Consider the following 18,451-nt stretch of genomic DNA (forward strand, 5'->3'; position numbering starts at 1 on the left):
AATTTATGTTACTTTTTAATATGTTACTTTTTAATTATGTTTACTTTTTAATGTTTCTTGCAGAAGAAAACCTGTGATGAGCAGAAGTTTGACACTAAGAAGACTGATGGACCTGTATCATCTGATTTAAAATCAGTTAAAAGTTCACCTCGTATGTCCATTCATGCTGAGAATAGTTTGAAATCAGGTAAAAATAACATGCTCTGTATGTTAGGTCTTCCTACCCTGTCTACCCCCAGAAACGTCTCTGTTCTTTGAACTATTTTTGTGGGCTTACTCATCATGAAAAACTGAGGCCATCAGATTTCCTGTGGGATCCTGGGGGCCTTTCCTCCCGGGGAGGGAACTTGTTTGTGTGGGCTCTATGACGTGTCCTTAACATGTTATTACCTTGTTTTATGCAAGAACTTCTGTAAAGTCACATAGCAAGTCGGTGATAATCACCCGCCTCAAAAGAGTTGTTAAATAAAAGTGAATTACAGTCACATCCCTTGTACTATATTTGATCACGTTCACCCCTGAAATAGCTTCTCTGGTATTCTGTTGGGACACTTTTTAATATGTGGGAGAGTTGACTATGGTTTAAATCCCATCCTAAACAATACCAAACCTGGGGCGGGACAGTCATTCAGAGGACATGTCTGCTCTGGTCTTAAAAACTGCTGTTCCAGTCTCTGGCTGAAAGTTAGTGATTATACGTGATGTCTTGTTTTTTTCCTGTAAATTACTTACTATTGCACGTTGATCACAGCCATCATCTGTTTATATAATAACTTAAAACCTTTGTAATAGTGTACTTGGAATGGTCTGTCATTTTATTTACATGTGTAATTTATTTATTTTTTATTTTTTATTTTTTATTTTTTTTTACATGTGTAATTTATTGTTACTTGATATGTAACTTTTTCTCTTGGTGTTGACTTCACTCATAAACCATCTGGTACATGGTAATGTGAAAGAAAATTTGAACAGTTAACTGTAATAACTCTAGCCTTACAATTAAATAATTTAAAAAATGCTGGGGCTTTATGGCATTGTAACCTGTAGCATCATTCATTTGCATTTGAAGGAGAAAGATGGGAAAGAGGTTATAAGTTTAATTTTACTTGTTTCTCTCCAGTTTCTTCCAGCAAACTAAAACATGGAAATTTTATTATTTAAAGAAAATTTGTAGGAGTCCCCTTACTCTCACAAATCTCCAAAGTGTGTATTAAGAATAATTGAAATGCCCAGCTGCACAGTCAGGTTAAGGTAGCTATTTCATCCACTTTAGAATTACTCCTAAAATTTGCAGTGTGTTTTCATTTTTCTGCTTCGTGGCCCTCATGGTCATTTATGTTTTCCACTGTTACAGAGAAGGTTAACAACACTACAAAAAATTAGGCTGTTTGGACAATAACGTGTTGTTGCATCAATAGCAATAGACTTTCTACTCTGCAATTTAAGTGTGAGTACAGGTCATTAGACAACATCTAAATTTTTACCCCTACTTTTAATTCTGTAAATACAGATGGTTATTATAAACGAACAGACAGGAAATCCAGAATCATTGAAAAAAGTGGATCTGCGTCCAAACCTGAGTTTGAATTTACCAGGTTGGATTTTCCTGAACTGCAGGGTCGAGAGAACAGTGAGATACCAGAGATACAAAAGCAGCTCAAGTGGGGGCCTTTACGCTCTGCCTCTACTGACGCAGAGGTGAGTGCAGCCTCCTGCTCTTTTTGTTCCCTTCTTTCTTCCTTTCTCCTCAGTGATGGATAGTGATGCAAGGACATCACTTCAAACACTACACTTCACATCTTGGTGTGGGAGGGGCCTCTCAGTTCGCTTAGGTGACTTTCTCTGTTGTTTGAACTGTTTATAGTCAGGCTGTAACACCTGGTGTGGCTGTTCTTTCCAGAGAATCACTTAGCAAGTGTCTTCATATCTGGTGGCTAGAAAACATTGCAGTGTCTCAGGAGGAGAAGATTCTAGCATGGGTTCCTGCTTCCACAGCCCATTGTGAAAATGTTGTTTCTACCATTGCATTCTGGTAGCATTTTTTTCCAATACAGGGAAAGATTTTTTTTAATCAAATAGTAATGTTAAAACTGCATAGTGTAACTTCTGATTTTTCCAGGCTCTTTATCTGCACCTCTGTCTTGTCAATGATACGGAAAATGTCATTGCAATAAGTGCATTCAGTGCCTAATAATTTTAAATTGCACTGTATTCACCATTTGATCTCAAAGTTTTACTCCATCAAATTGACGCATTTTCCTCTCAAACAGATTGATTTTGAGACTTCCAGGAAAAAACTTTATTGGGTTAGTAGTCCCTAAAATGGCTTGTGACAAATTGGGGCCCATCCCAGTATGGAGGTAAGGAGAAAGAAGAAACAATGAAGAAAACAGAGCTCACCAGTTCATTTACCTCTTGAATGGAAAAAGGATTTCCATTTCCTGTCCTAGTACTTCTCTTGGGTGCCTGGATACTAAAGCCTCTGAAGACTTGGTGGTAGTGGCTTATAATGTGCAGAAAATAAATCATTCCCCACATGTTGACCCTTAGACTATTACACCTTGGTGTTTTCCTTTTACACAGTGGTGATAAGTAAGGCCGATTGACTGATGTAGAAGAATCACAGTTTCGTTTGACAGCTTTGTGACTGCTTTCTGGGCCCTGGCTGTGTGTATGGAATAGCTGAGTAGTCGAGGGGCTCCATGCTTTCATCATGGGTGGTCAGTGGATAATTCCAAGCCCGTGAGCACTGTACAAAAGTAGGACAGAGTACAGCGGGTCCAGGGTGAGTGGAAGCATGACACTTTATGTCATGGTCACTTGTTACATATGAGTACTGCATATGTGGACCAGAAGTAAGGCATGTCATGCTGTGTGGGGAGGTGTACATACTCATTGCTTTATATATTCACACTCTTGAATTATGTGTGGAGTGTTTTTTTTGTTTTTTTTTCCCATTTTCCCTCTAAAAGAAACCTTTTTATCCTGATGGTATTAGTAACATCTTTCAACACCAGAAAAATATTAAGAAAAAAAAAATTGTGTGAAGCTGTACAACCAAGAGAAAACCATGTTTGACACTTATTCTTTTTTTAATGGTACATTGTGGGAATTGAGGGGCATTCCCCTCAATTTAGGATACACATGTATGATACAAGCTTGTGTTTGAATTTCTAAAAACTTGTGGTAGTTTTTCCATGTCATTAAATATTTTTTGAAAATATAACTGTTGCATTGAATCTTTGGTATTGATACATATAATTTACTTAACGATTCTTGAATAAGTAAGCCATTTCTAGTGTTTCATTGGCCTTGGTGAGCATAAAAGTTACGTTTACTCAAGGAACAGGCTGTGTTTTAATCATTTATGTTATTTTATTTTCTCCTTTGATGAATTTATTTTTTTTTAGTTAACATAATTGCCTTTACATACTGTGTCTATCTGGAGCCCCATAGAGAACACAGCAGCCTACAGGATGGGGCCGGAAGAGAATTTGTTTCTCAGTGTGCAGTCACTTCCACAGAGCCGTGCTGACGCCACAGCACCTCCTCCAGGACTAGCCCAGTGTTTTGGAAGCTGAGAAAGGTGCTAATAGAAGGGAGAATGGCATCTTTCTCTTTGCCAGACTCCCCACCTCCCCATGCCTTTGGAGTTTCCAGAAATGCTTCACTGAAAATAAAAATTCACTTCCCCAGTCAGCCTTGTTTTGCATCCATTTGGTGGTAGCACAATGAAATTATCGAGATTCTGTTCAGAGGTTGGGCCTCAGTCCTGCAGCAGATTGAAGCAGACAGCTCCGCACTCCTGGGATGGGGTGGGTGCTCTAGGTGGCACCTCCTGCAAGATTTGTATGGTGTGCATCTGTCAGGCAGTAATTTGGAATTTGCAGGTTAGCAAGTGACACCTGCCCGCCCAGGAAGACCTGCCTGCTGTCTGTAGGGAAGTGGTGGGTCCTCTGGGGAGGCCCTGGGGCAGGAAGGCCCAGGGCGAAGTAGGTATTTCCAGGCCCTTAGTGAGCTCTACCATGGGGCCAGGAATCAGCGGGTGCCACATGGAGGATTTCGCTTCATTTCTGTTTGTAATGAAAATGGGGGCTTTCTGCCCTAGTTAAGGAGCATGTTCTTTCCATTGTTCTGAACCGCTCTTGGAGGTTGCCAGGCTTCTACTATCCAGGCAGAGAAGTGGCACAAGGCATATTCAGCAATCAGCTATTTTGGCCACTGAACAATTTTTTTTTTTTTTTAAACTAGGCTTAGATGTAATGAAATGGTAAAATGGGTAAATTTATGAAACATAGGAACTTCAGAATTTATTTTAGATCCATTCAGTGTGAATTTATCAGTTTCCTTTCACCTTGGCTGCTGGTCATTTTGAGGTCTCTCTTAATGTACTCACTTGTCCCCAAGTGTTGTTAGGTGCCTTTTGTTCCATGCATGTGGCAGCTTTCTGTCTGTGAAAAGGAGTACGTTTTAGAAGGCCTGTATTTGTTTTTGTGGGCACGTTCATGGATTTTTTGAGCCTTGGTGTGGGGGTGTGGTGAACGACAGCTTTTGCATTCACAGTGGGCACTTCGGCCCTAAGAATCGTGTAGGTACATCTGTGTTAACTTGGAAATTGTTGGTTGTATGTTGGGTTTTTTTTCCCTAAGTTACATGATACTGCGTGTGGTGTGATCCCATTATGGAGATCCATTTAAAATGATACACAAATGTTTATCTCCTAAGCAAAGAAATAGAAGGATGCTAGCTAAGCTGTAGACGGTATGTGGTTTTTCCTCTAGGGAATGAGATTTGGCAGAAGAAAGTAATTTAACTTTTCACATTATGTACTTATGTGTTTGGAATTTTTAATTAGCGTATGTTTTGCAGGTTTTAAGAATGGCGAAGGAAGCTATATATTTCAAAAATAATGATTACTTTTATTTTGAAATAGTAAGAAAAGAACTGGTTTGTGTTTTAGGGTGAAGTAGTGGTGAAAAATAATAATCGGACCGAATCTGTAACTGGTAATGCTGCTACCAGTCCCTCTTCATGTACGAGAGGTAAGAGTGGCTACCAAATATTTTAAAAAATAAAAATTGTCTATTGTTGCTGTCTGTTTTCTTAGTTCATTTTCAGTCTAGTGCAACTGAAATGTTTTTGTTTTAAAGCCTTCTTTAAGGCAGCTGATGGGTTGATAAACTGGCATCATTGTTAGACGACTGAAGTAAGCAAATGAGATCCCACATCCATGCACAAGGAGTGTAAACTACATACAAGTAAAGACTTCTAAATGAAATGTTTGTCCGGTTAAGTGAGACATTTTATGAACTCAGAAATGATTACTTTCGTAAGCATTACCTATATCAGTGGTTCTCTCAGTTTTTGGTCTCAGGACCTCCTTAATACCCTTTAAAAAACCCCAAAGAATTTCTGTTTATTTGGGTAACTGTCAATATTTGTAATATCTGAAATTAAAACTGAGAAATACAAAATACATACTAATTCACTTTAAAAGTAACAGTAAACCCATTACAGGTTAACATAGCACATTTTAATTAAAAAAAAAAAACCTATTTTCCACAGCTAAAGAACTAGTCAGGAGAGTAGAGCAGCCTTTACGTTTTAGCAGCTCTTTAACGTCTGGCTCAGGAGATCTGCTTCGGCATTCACCTGTTTCACTGTTCTCTGTCGTACAGCCTCTGGAAAACCCCACTGTACTGCGCTCATGGGAGAGAGAGAGTGGGGAAGGCAGATGGCACATTCCTGTTATCAGGAAAACAGTGTTGACTGTGGACCCCTGAAAGGGTCCTAGGAGTCTCAGAACTTTGAGAACTGCTGGTCTGGCCTGGCCTGGCCCAGAAGTGAGGTATTCAGAGAGAGTTCAGTAGATTCTGCTTTTGAAGTTTTTGTGAGTAGCTTGTCCTAACAGAAGACCTTTTTACAAAATTATTCTAGATTTATTCACAGGTGTGTTTTCTATTGCGTTAGCATGTTTGGTACATACGTGGTTCAATAAAAGACCTTCACTTCAGCAACTGCTGTGAAGATGCATAGCTCTGTGGTGACAAGAACAGTCTGTCTCCCCACTGTGGGGTAGCCACAGGCTGCTGACATGACCTGCACGTGTCCTGATGGATGTCCTTTTGTTTTGTCTGTATATAGAGTTTCATGGGCACCTACGGAGTAGTGTTGCCATACTTATGCCTATGTTCTAGAAAGAAATAAATTACCAGTTATTGTGGTAGCTGAAGTTTAGTGATCTTTGACTTCGGATGTTAAAGGTACACATCAAGTTTAGTAGGGCCACAGTTTGATCTTTAGCTCATTATTTCTGTGCGTTTGCCACGTGGATGTATTTGTGGATTATTGTTTTTTAATGGAAACTTTTTTGTTTACCACCTGCACCTCCAAGTTAAAAGAACAGTTGCTAGGAGAGGTAGTTCCCCTTACAAGTTAATTCAGCATGCATGTTCCAAGAAGAAAAACAAATTTAGTGGATACTGTAGTTTCCAAGAGAACGTTCTTAACAACACCTTAATTTAACCATGCTCTTGAGTACTTCATGTAATGCATGCTTGGAATTTCTAAGGAATTTCTTTTTTACTGTTGGGATTGTTCAACAATTTTGGTTATCTTTGAGCAGAATTATCTTGGACACCAATGGGTTATGTTGTTCGGCAGACATTATCTACAGAACTGTCACCAGCCCCTAAAAATGTTACTCCCATGATAAACCTAAAGATGGTTGCTTCATCAGCAGATCCTAAAAATGGTAGTATGTCATCTTCTGAAGTTTTATCTTCGGAGCCTTCGTACAAAGAGAAACATGTTGTCCATCCTACTAAAAAGGTACGTGTTACACTTTGATTATGTTGCTCTTCTGTACCACTGGATTGTCTTTCTTTTTTTCTCAAATCCTAACTGAAAGTGTTTCATTCGGTACTGTAGGCACTAATCTGAGTTGGTTGTATTCAGTACTTGAATTGAATACAGTTTAGGGACACAAGTGGTAGCTTTTATACACAAGTAAGGATGTGCATTTTAGACCTATGGTCTTAAAATATCTGTGGACCATTTTGAATTCTTTACAAGAGAGATGCTGGCAGTAGCTTAGGCTCTGGTATATAAAATACTGCAGTCTTTTGTCTGTTGATTTTACATTGCTTTTACCTACCAGGTACCGGTAGCAAGATAATTGTGTGCCACATTTTGCGATCATCATGTATGTTAATTGATTCTTGGTTAATTGCAGCTCACTTACTATAAGATAGCATTTCAGAATCCATTTTTTCCTTTCAATTCAAATAATTTTAAGTTGTTATTTTTCAATCCCTAGATTTGTTTCTTGAAGAATCTTTTTTACTGGGCTAGATTTTGGTTTTGATTTTCATTGTGTACTGATAAATTATTTTAAGTTGAAATATGGTCGTATTTGTTTAGTGCTGGTTTCCTATCTTTTTGAGTGTTAGGATACTTTTTGATAGCCAAAGTGTCTTAGACCATCCCACACAAACAGGAGCTGTGTGTTTATGCTTGGTTGACTGAGGAATCTGTGCTGGTAACAATTAATCGTGAAGTCAGACCTGTGTGCCTGTTCCCTACAGCTTTATGCACATACTTGTGAAACACAGGAGGCGGCGGTGAGGCCCCTCCAACTACACATGGAGACTGGCCAGCTCCAAGGCCCCGCTGGCGTCGGGGCGCAGGCTGTACAACAGGACACCAAGTCACCATCTGAACGAGCTTTTTTTCTTTCTTTTTTTTTTTTTTTTTTTTTAATGCAAACTAAGACCACTTGACTGTTACTGAAATGAATAGCCCAGTTTGCTTCTTTTTTTTTTTTTTTTAAAGAAATTCACGTTCTTTTATTTATTTATTTATTTATTCATGACTGTGTTGAGTCTTCGTTTCTGTGCGAGGGCCCTCCCCAGCCGCGGCAAGTGGGGACCACTCTTCATCGCGGTGCGCGGGCCTCTCACCATCGCAGCCTCTCTTGTTGCAGAGCACAGGCTCCAGATGCGCAGGCTCAGTAATTGTGGCTCACGGGCCCAGTTGCTCCGTGGCATGTGGGATCTTCCCAGACCAGGGCTCGAACCCGTGTCCCCTGCATTGGCAGGCAGGTTCTCAACCACTGCTCCACCAGGGAAGCCCTGAACGAGCTTTTAACACTCTTAAGAGTTAACAGATTTTGTTTTGTTTTCTCAGCATCTTTTTAAAAATTATTTATTAATTAGAGGTGTAAGAAAAGTTTATTTTCGAGAAGTCCCAAAATAAAGATGAGAAAATGAGGATTTTCTGTAATCTTATGACCCAGATGGCTTTGCATTGTGGTCATAATGTTTTTTCTTTTTTTCCCCTCTAAAACTTTATGTATTGTGAATTTTTATTACTGAAATAGCACCTATAATATTACAAGGATCTAATTATGGAAAAGGTCCTTTTCCCATAGCCCTTTGGTCCCACTCCTCTAGGAGCCTCCATTAACAACCTGCTGTCTGTTCTACCTCAGAGCTCCTGAAATCATAAATAAATAAAGATGTTTATTTTGTTTTCAGTTTTTTTAAAAAAACAGAAATGGGGGGACTTCTCTGGAGGTTCAGTGATTAAGACTTTGCCTTCCAGTGCAGGGGGTGCAGATTCGATCCCTGGTTGGGTAGCTAAGATTCCACATGTCTTGCGGCCAAAAAACCAAAAAAAAAACATAAAACAGAAGCAATATTGTAACACATTCAATAAAGACTTTAAAAATGGTCCTAAAACCCCATGATTTTTGCTTTGTTTTTTTTTTGTTCTAGTCCAGAGCATCACAAGGTGACGATCCTGAGCAAAATGAAGCCTCAAGAAAGAATAGGAAAAAGAAAGAAAAGTCTAAATCAAAATATGAAGTCTTGACAGTTCAAGAGCCACCAAGGATTGAAGTACATTTACATTTATTACTCACCTTGTTTGATATAATAAATGGGTATTCCTTAATAGAAATATGGGTTCATACTGGTTGCTGAAGTGAAAATTCTCCAACATGTTCTTTAATAATTGTAGTGCTAAAGAAAATAGTTGTCACCCGTTTTCTTCATTTCTTCATTTTGGTGTCCCCAGCGCAGTGCCCATCTCATAGCAGGCACTCAGTAAACAAATGAATGAATGGCCTAGAGACAAAACTACTTGTATTGAAGTTTAATGGTGTGTATGCCCTACTACTAATATATACCCCTCAGTATTTTCTGGCCTGTTTTTTTCTTTGCTTTGGCATGCTGGCTTCTGCAGGGCCTCGTTTTCTATCTAGATGTTTTGGTATAATGTGCTCCACTATTGAGAGAAACTTAGAATACTGTAGATCTGTTGTGGATCCTGGTCAAGAAGAGAATATCATGAACTTCCGAAAGTGCTCTTTAAATTGTTGTCTTGTGATACTCCAAGAATGTCCCTGTTCTCCAAGGAGCCGTCCTGGATCCTGATTATGTTTCTCATGGCTCTGCAGTACCAGACTCAGCAGGCTGGCTCCGGGTGCTGGCAGAAGGGTCTCTCAGCAGTGCTCGCAGGCAGCCAGCTTAGGGTCAAGCCCGAGGGGTTCCCACAGACTCGAGGGGCTCCCAGGGCTTTTTGAACATTCCCTTGAGAGTAATGGGGTTGCATGTTTGAAAACCTATGACTGCGGTAAGGCGTTATTGTTTGGGCCAACAAATAACTCATTATTTCTGCCCACATTTTTCACATAATTTCTCCATGGTCCCTAAAATGTTGACAGAAGCACATAAGACATTTTAAAATGATTTAAACATTGTTTAGAGACCTGTTCCTTTGTTTCTTTTTTCTAGTCTAGGATCAGCACATGTGACAAGATGCTTACATCTCCTGAGTCCAGATTGATGGTTTCCCTAAAGAAAAGCATAGTTGAAGGATGGGTGCTTGAACACTCTTGTGCCAGGGTGCTTGGGGCAGTTCGTAGACTGCTCGGTGAACCCGCATCCTTGAGGCCCCTGCTCTCTCTCTGGAGCAGGGAGATTCAAACTGCGGTCCTTAACTTTGTTCTAAGAGTGAAATAAAGCCGAAGCACTTACATCAGTTTTTTGTTTTTGTTTTTGTTTTGACTGTTTTATAACACCTTTGAGCACTTTTATAAGGATATTTTTATGGAAAGAAAATAAGAGCAAGGAAAAGGCTGTAGTTGGGCTTATTTGATAATTGTGATTTGCTAAGAGCTAAAGGGTGTGTGGTTTACTTAGGATGCCGAGGAGTTTCCCAATCTGGCAGTTGCATCTGAAAGAAGAGACAGAGTAGAGTCACCGAAATTTCAGTCTAAACAGCAGCCACAGGTAATTTTTAGATTGAAACCACAATTGCTTTTGGCTTAACTTTTCTTGCTAAACTAAACTCTTGAGAAAAACTGCTTTCCAGACTTCTTTGTGTACGGGCACAGGTGGTTTTGTTTTGATTCATTCCTTCATTGGGGAACCACATCCAGTATGTTGAAACAAAGTTGCTCTTAAGCTAAAACTGCTTTGTCACTTTTGAAATTAGACTATTGGTAACTGCCATTGCTGTATCAGAAAGGAGGGGAACACAAACTGCCTGTCTAACTTGGATTTAAAGAAAAAACGTTGACTTATTCAGGAAACAGAAGAATCCCTTTGTGAGGCAGTGATGTCTGACAGGAGGAAAAAAGAGAGCCACCAGCATTTCACTCAGGTAGTCAGGATCAGAGGAAGAGATGATTCTCCTCATGCCTCAGCCCCACTGTGGATTCAGGAATGAACTTGTAGTTCATAATCTAGATGGAGAACTTAACATCCTTTGGGCATGTTCATTGTCATTTTGCCTTTCAAAGTGGGGTGATTATTTTCACATTTGTGAAAAGTAAAATTCTAAACCCATGTATCTTTGCATTCCTATGTTGTAATTTGGTCGTCTTCCATCCCTGCAGAGGTCTCTGTAGTTGCCTGTGCTGTGCTCAGCACTCAACCATTGCCATGAGCCCTCACCCAGCATGAATTTGGCATCAGGGAAGAGAACAGTGGCGGGGGGCAGGAGTGGAGGTGCTAAAGCACAAGAGACAACACGTCCGTACAGCCTTATACAGTCTCAAAACCCAAATCAGAATGATTTCAGAAATAACATTTGTTTAGAGTGTATCTGACTTCGTGCCTAAATATAATACTCACCTGCTGGGTGTGGTTTGGACTTGTATAAATTTTTGGTCATGCCTCCATGGTTTCATGGCACTTGGTTGGCTCACCTAGGCAATTGGAGAGCGAATGGTGTTAATGAGGCAGTAGTAACAACCAGCTAGCCTCACACATAAACTTTCGTAGCCAAGGACTTTATACAAGTCTTGGTTCCTTATCTGTAGATGTATGCTGTTATTCACAATGGAGATGCAGACGTGTAAGTGGTTTAATTAAACCAGTGTTATGAAAGGAGGAGGAGGAAATAAACAACCTTAGTGGTAATATTGGCAGATAATTTGGAATTGACTGGGGTTTTAATTACTTTAATTTTTTTTTTAATTTTAAGATTTTTATAGCCCCTATATCTGTTTTATCTTATTAATTATATGATTTTTTATCAAAAAATGAAAAGCATAATTTGTAAAATACAGTATTGTAAATAAACTTCTGATTTTTGAACTTTTTAGAATAATTTTAAAAGTAGTGGAAAGAAGAGCCAAATTCCAGTACAGTTGGATTTGGGAGGAATGCTAACTGCATTGGAAAAGAAGCAGCACTCCCAGAATGCAAAGCAGTCCTCCAAACCAGTGGTGTTCTCAGGTAAAAGAGTCTTTTCATTTCAGACGAATGATTGAAGTCTTTTTCAGTAGACTATTTTGTGACTGTTTTCTCTTGTAATCAAAAGTTATTTATATATAATCAAAGTAATGTGGTGCTGGAATAAGGATAAATATAGACCAGTGGAATAGAATTGAGAATCCGGAAATAAACACACGTATCTATGGCCAGTGAATTTTTAACAGGGTTGTTGAGTTCATTAAAAGGACAAAGAACAGTCACTTAAAAAATGGTCCTGGGGCAACTGGATTTCCACGTGCTTAACAATGAAGTTGGACCCCCAGCCTCACACCATATACAAAAATTAACTCAAAATGGATCAATAACTTAAATATAAGAGCTAAAACTTGAAACTCTTAGAAGAGTAAATCTTCATGACCTTGGATTAGGTGATGAATTTTTAGACAGGACACCAAAAGCACAAGCAACAAAAGCAAAAATAGATAAATTGGATTTCATCAAAATTAAAAACTTTTGTGTACCAAACGACAGTATCAAGAAAATGAGAAGACAGCTTATAGAATGGGAGAAAATATTTGAAAATCATATCTTATAAGGATTTAATATCCAAATATATAAGAACTCTTACAATTCAGTAACTCATTAAAAAATGGACAGAGCTCTTGAAAAGACATTTCTCCATGAGAAGGTATACGTACGGTCAATAACACGTGAAAAGATGCTCAACATCAGTAGTCATTAGTGAAATGCAAGTTAAAACCACACTGAGGCAGTTCTTCAAACCTACTGTGATAGCTCTAATCAGAAACGTGGAAAATAACAAGTGTTTGTGGGGATTTGGAGAAATTGGAACCGTTGCTGATGGAAATGTTAAATGGTGCACTTACTTTGGAAAACAGTCCCGTGGTTCTTCAGAATGCCAAATAGAGAGTTGTCATGTGACCCAGCAATTCCACTCCTCTGAATGTATCCAAAAGAATTAAAAACAGAGACTTAGACACTTGTACACCAGTGTTCATAGCAGCATTATTCGTAGTAGCCCAAAGGTGGAAACACCCCAACTGTATATCAAGAGATGAATGGGTAAACAAAAGGTGGTATATACATAACAGTGTAATATTCAGCCTTAAAAAGGAAGGAAATTCTGTCATAGACAGAAAGTAGATTAGAGGTTACCAGGGGTTGAGGGGAGTGGGGAATGAGGAGTTATTGTTTAATGGGGACAGATTTTTATTTCGGGGCATGAAAAAGTTTTGGATATGGGTAGTGGTGATGGTGGCAACAACGTTGTGAACGTAATTGATGCCACTGAATTGTAAAGTGAAGAACGGTTAAAATAATAGTTTTTATGTTATATGTATTTTATCACAAAATTTGTAAAGTTATTTAAGTATGATGATTTTAAGAAATAGGTCTTATTGAAAGGTGGGTTTTGGGGACTTTTCTGGTGGTCCAGTGGTAAAGAATCCACCTTCCAATGCAGGGGATGCAGGTTCAATCCCTGGTCAGGGAACTAGGTTCCCACATGCCACAGGGCAGCTAAGCCCGTACGCCAGAACTCCTGAGCTCACGCATCTCAACTAGAGAGCCCATGTGTCACAAACTGCAGAGCCCATGCACCCTGGAACCTGCGCGCCACAACTAGAGAAGAGAAAACCCGTGCACCACAACTAGAGAGAACCCTGCACGCTGCAACGAAAGATCCCATGTGCCGCAACTAAGACCCGACGCAGCCAAAAATAAATAAATAAATACACATTTAACAAAACAAAACAAAACAAAACATGGGTTTATGGGTTTTCCACTTGATGTGACGACTTGGTGTACCTGAAAATCTTATGATATGTAAGTGCCCTGTACAGGTTATAAAGCTTCACCAGATTGAAATGAACTACCTGCCTGTCCATGGGAACGCAGGGGGTGGCAGTGTTGACTCGGTAGTGATGCAGTCATTCTCTCTGAAACACCTCTTAGAGCCAAGATAGTTAAAATTGGCAATATGTCATACAGAGAAATAATGCACATTTGCCACCATAGTCTTTTAAATATGTTTCCCTCTGAGGCAGTTTATTTATTTATTTTAAAAGTGAAAAATAGGTATCCAAGGAAATGGTGAAGAAGCTTACTTTTTTTGGTTTCTGAAGCATTTTAAAGCAATTTGTGGACATCATGTAATTTTACTTATAAATACCTCAATCTGCATCTCTAACTGATGGTGATTTTATTATGGCATTAATCCCAGAAAGGACAAACATGATTTGTCTCTTCAGGGGAGGGAGGTAGCATTTTTGTTCTTTTGAAAATTTTCAAACAGCTGGAAAAGCTGAATAAAACCATGCAGTGACCACCCATGTACTCACCATCTAGATTGTACAGTCATTCCGTAATTTTTTTCAATCACGTAACTTTTCCAGAGGTCAGCAAACTATGACCTGCTGGCTGCTGGTTGTAAAGTTTTATTAGAACACAGCCAACACTTGTTCATTTAAGTATTATCTGTGGCTGCTTTTGAGTTATAATGGCAGTTGAGTGTTGGCAATACGCGTATGCTCATTAGCCTAAAATATTTACTCTCTGGCCCTTTAAGGAAAAGTTTGCTGACCCTGATCTATCCATTCATCAGTATGTTGTTTTTTATTTTTGCTGCATTTAAGGTAGGTTGCAGACACCACTGTATTTTACCCCCAAGTGTTACAGCATGCATATCATTTACTAGAGTTCAGTATTTATTTATGGCTCTTCTTTTCCTTTGGAGGTAAAATATGCATTTAGTGACACGCGCAGATCTTAAGTGCACCATTTGAAGCCTTTTGGCAAATGTATAACTGTGTAACCTAGACTCCTGGCTATGTAGAACATCGTCAGCACCCTTGAAATTTTCCTCAGCCCCTTCCCATCCCAGTCATTCCCTGCTGCTACCCGCAGGCAACCATGGTTCTGATTTTTTTTCTGCCATAGACTAGTTTTTCCTTGTTCTAGAACTTCATGTAAGTGGAATCTTAGTATATGTGTCTTTGTGTAAGGTTTCTTTCACTCGACACAGTATTTTTGTGATTTACTTACACTGTAGATATATGTCAGTAGTTCCTTTTTGTTTTTTATTGAGATGAAATTCATGTAGCATAAAATTAACCATTTTACACTGTACAATTTAGTGGCGTTTAGTACATCCACAGTGTTGTAACCATCACCTCTGTCTAGTTCCTAATATTTTTATCACCCCAAAAGGAAACCCCTACCCATTAAGCTCCCCATTTTCCTCCTTTCCCCAGCCCCTGGCAACTACCTATGGATCTGCCTATTCTGACATTTTATATAAATGGAATCATATAGTTTGCGACCTTTTGTGTCAGTCTGCTTTCACTTAGCTTAATGTCTTTGATGTTCATCCATGTTCATGTATCTTATTTCACCAGTGTTTGTTGTGATCGAATCATATTCTGTTGACCACAATTTCTTTATCTATTGATGGACATTTAGGCTGTTTGCACTTTTTGGCTGTTGTGGATAATACTGCTGTGAATATTCATGTACAAGTATTTGAGTGTCTTTTTAAAATTCTCTTGGGAGAGTGGAATTGCTGGGCCACGTGGTATTTAGTTTATAAGTTGCCAGACTGTTTTCCAAACTGCCTGTGTACCATATTACACTCACCAGTAATGTATGAACGTTCTCCTGGTTCCACATCCTCATCAACATTTGATGTTGTTGGTCTTAATTTTAGCCATTCTGATGGGGGTGGAGGTGGGATTTTTTTGAAGCTGAAAATTCTAAACACTCTTTCTCCGGCAGATGATTTTATATGGGCTGCTGAATGATATAGTCAGCAGCTTCCTAAATAGCCTTCTCATGGCTACAGCAGAAGTAAATTTTAGTGAGTTTCATAGTGACCTTTATTAAAAGCCCAGAGTACAAATTTAAAATGTCTGAATGCAGTTAATTTAGCCCAAGTACAGTGTAGCTGAGGCACCAGTTGACAGTGTGTCCCTGAACCCAGTGTTTCTTTTTCACACAGTATCCCCAGGACTGCCAGCAATGGTACTGCCTGGGAGCGAGCTGAAAGTGCAGGTTCCAGGAACATCTCAGAAGTGGTACACTAGAACCACTTGGTATGGGAAGGGCAGTAGGTGTTTTTAACAAGCACACAGTGGGATTTTTGGTTTTGTTTTGTCTTTTTCACTTTTTTGTGGTGGAAAATTTAAAACATAATCAAAAGTAGAGAGAATATGATGAATACTGCCACCATGTGCCCATTACCCAGCTCCATCAGTTAACATTTTGCCAGTCTTGTTGCATCTGGAACTCTACTTTTTTTTCCTGAAGTACTGGTAGACATCAGGTCATTTAGCCTATAAATACATCAGTATCTCTAATTGATGGTGATTTTATTTTTAATTGAACCACTCTGCCATCCTCCTGTCTAATAATATTAATGATTATTTCTTGCTAGCATCTTGTATCCAGTCTGTATTTAAATTTCTTTGTCTCAATGATTTTGGTAATTTTATTCATTTCAGGATCCACAGTTTTATACAACACATGTGTGAGTAACTCTTACATATATCAAAACTTGGGACCACTGCCTTCTTAGATATTCCTCAGAGTTGCTTTTCTCAGCTCGTCTTCTGTTTGGTAAAGGCCTGCAGTGTTGGCCTTTCCAGAGAAATCTGCAAGGTGCTTGGCCAACCTCTGATTCTGAAGAATGTAGCTTCTTGGGGAGCCTGCAGGGAAGTGTGTAAACTACTGACTGAGCGTTCTAGATCTCCAGTCAAAGGTAAAAGCAGGAAAAGTGAGGGAACTACCTCTGAGGCTATATGAGATGGCTGTTCTGCAACTAGGTTCAAGTTGGACCTTTTAGATGCAGTTGTGTGTGAAGTACATAAACAGTTTTGCAAGGAGTGGGGGCCCTCAATCAGATGATATTTTTAAGTATTTGAGGTTGTCAGATTGTAAGGTTGGGATTTTGGTAGTATTGAAATGACATTTTGGCCAGAGATCCCAGGAATGCCCAAATACTGACATGTCCATCACCTTCCTTTTTGACAACAGCAATGGAACCATTCTTTCCAGAAAAAGTAAAAATTAGCTAAGAGGAATTCAGGGTTTCTCTTTATTTTAGATGAGCCAGTACCAAGTACCCCTATGTGGGGCTTTCTTGCCAGAACACAACTTAAGTCAAAGGGCTTTGGAGGCTTATGTCTATTCTGGAGCCGAAGTCAGGCCTTCCCAGCTGGCTGGTCAGATTAAAGAGGAGGTGAATGTTTTTACCAGCAGCATAGGGAAGAGTAGCCCTGGCCACCTAGCAGACAGTGTCTTTAAGATATGTTTCTTGTAGAGAGCATATAGTCAGAGCTTTCTTTTTTATCCAGGCTAACAATCTCTGCCTGTTGAGTGGGGTGTTTTACTCATTCATGTTTAATGTAATTGTTACTGTGGTTGGATTTACTGCTGTTGCTATTTTTTTCTGATTCTTGCATGTCTTATTTATTCTTCTGTTCATCCTTAACTGCTTTATTTTGTGTTAAATATAGAGTACCATTTTGATTCCTTTGTTGATTTTTTCCTTTACTTTAAAAATATTATTTTCTTACAAATAAAAAAGTAAGTGGTTGCTTATAAATAAGTAAATTAAGAAACGAATTCTGTCAGTCATTGTTTATCTAGGAACATCTATATTTTACATTCATCTTTTGAAGGATAGTTTTGCCGGGTATAGAATTTTTGGTTGACGTTTTTTTTCTCCCAATACTTTGAATGTCATTCCATTGCCTTCTTGCCTCCATTGTTGTCAGTGAGACGTCAGATATTACTTGTCTTGTTGTTCCACTTTCTGTGATGAGTTGTTTTTCCCTTGCTACTTTCCATAGTTTTTCTTTGTTTCCACCTGCAACAGTTTGACTATGATATGTCTAGGTGGGAATCTCTAAATTTATCCTACCTTTGGTAATATTTATCCTATTTTGGCTTTGTAGATTAAAGTTTTCATCAAATTTGGGAAATTTAGGGCCATTATTTCTTCAGAATATTTTTTGTCTTTTCTCTTTCCTCTCCTGGCACTCCCATTATATGTATATAGTGGTATGCTTGTTTTTGCTCCACAGGTCTCTTGAGGCTGTCTTCATTTTTTTCAATCTTTTAAAATTTTTCTTTAAATTGAATAGTTTCTATTGATTTATCTTCATGTTCACTGATTTTTCTACCATCTCAAATCTGCTGCTGAGCCTTTCTCCTTTGTTATTTGTATTTATTGAAATCCTGTGTTTTCATCTGTTCTCATAGTTGCCTTGAAGTCTTGGTCAGCTGTGTCCCACAGCTGGGAGCACTCAAAGGCAGTTTCTGTTAACTTCCTTTTTTCTGTAGTATGGGTCACACTTTCTTGTTTCTTTGAAAGTTTGAAAAATTTTTTGTTGAATACTGAATGTTTTAGTTAATATATTGCAGCAACTCTGGATTTGATTTTTTCCTTCTGAGAGTAGTGATTGTGATGGGGTTTTTTTGTTTTGTTTAAGGAACTGCCCTGGTCTGAATTTGGTGGCTGTCTTCCCTGCCGTGTGTGGTTGTTGATGTCTCTGCTTAGTTATTTTTTTTTTGTTTTTATTTTGTTTTTGGCTTGCCTTTCCAGGAGTCACCCCTGTGTCTACACAGCACTTTAAAAACATATTCCAAAATTAAGGAGGGTGGGTAAAATATATTTGGAAAAATACTGATGGTTGTTGAAGCTGGAC

General features: G+C 38.8%; 1 protein-coding gene across 8 annotated transcripts in view; it reads left to right on the forward strand.

Annotated features, from left to right (window-relative positions):
* The window catches only part of SECISBP2 (SECIS binding protein 2), a 41,471-nt gene that overhangs the window by 6,983 nt on the left and 16,037 nt on the right, over positions 1-18,451 (forward strand). For 2 of the 8 annotated variants that reach the window (XM_082403383.1, XM_082403384.1), the window contains exons 4-9: positions 64-187; positions 1,511-1,698; positions 4,961-5,042; positions 6,626-6,831; positions 8,778-8,900; positions 11,615-11,747. In XM_082403383.1, the coding sequence (XP_082259509.1) occupies positions 64-187; positions 1,511-1,698; positions 4,961-5,042; positions 6,626-6,831; positions 8,778-8,900; positions 11,615-11,747 (856 nt within the window). Of the gene's footprint in view, positions 1-63; positions 188-1,510; positions 1,699-4,960; positions 5,043-6,625; positions 6,832-8,777; positions 8,901-10,205; positions 10,296-11,614; positions 11,748-18,451 lie in introns of all 8 variants that reach the window. The other 6 variants (XM_082403386.1, XM_082403389.1, XM_082403382.1 and 3 more) reach the window with 5 other exon arrangements.

Source organism: Balaenoptera borealis (genome assembly GCF_965194805.1).
Source record: "Balaenoptera borealis genome assembly, chromosome: 8".
Taxonomy (NCBI): Eukaryota; Metazoa; Chordata; class Mammalia; order Artiodactyla; family Balaenopteridae; genus Balaenoptera; species Balaenoptera borealis.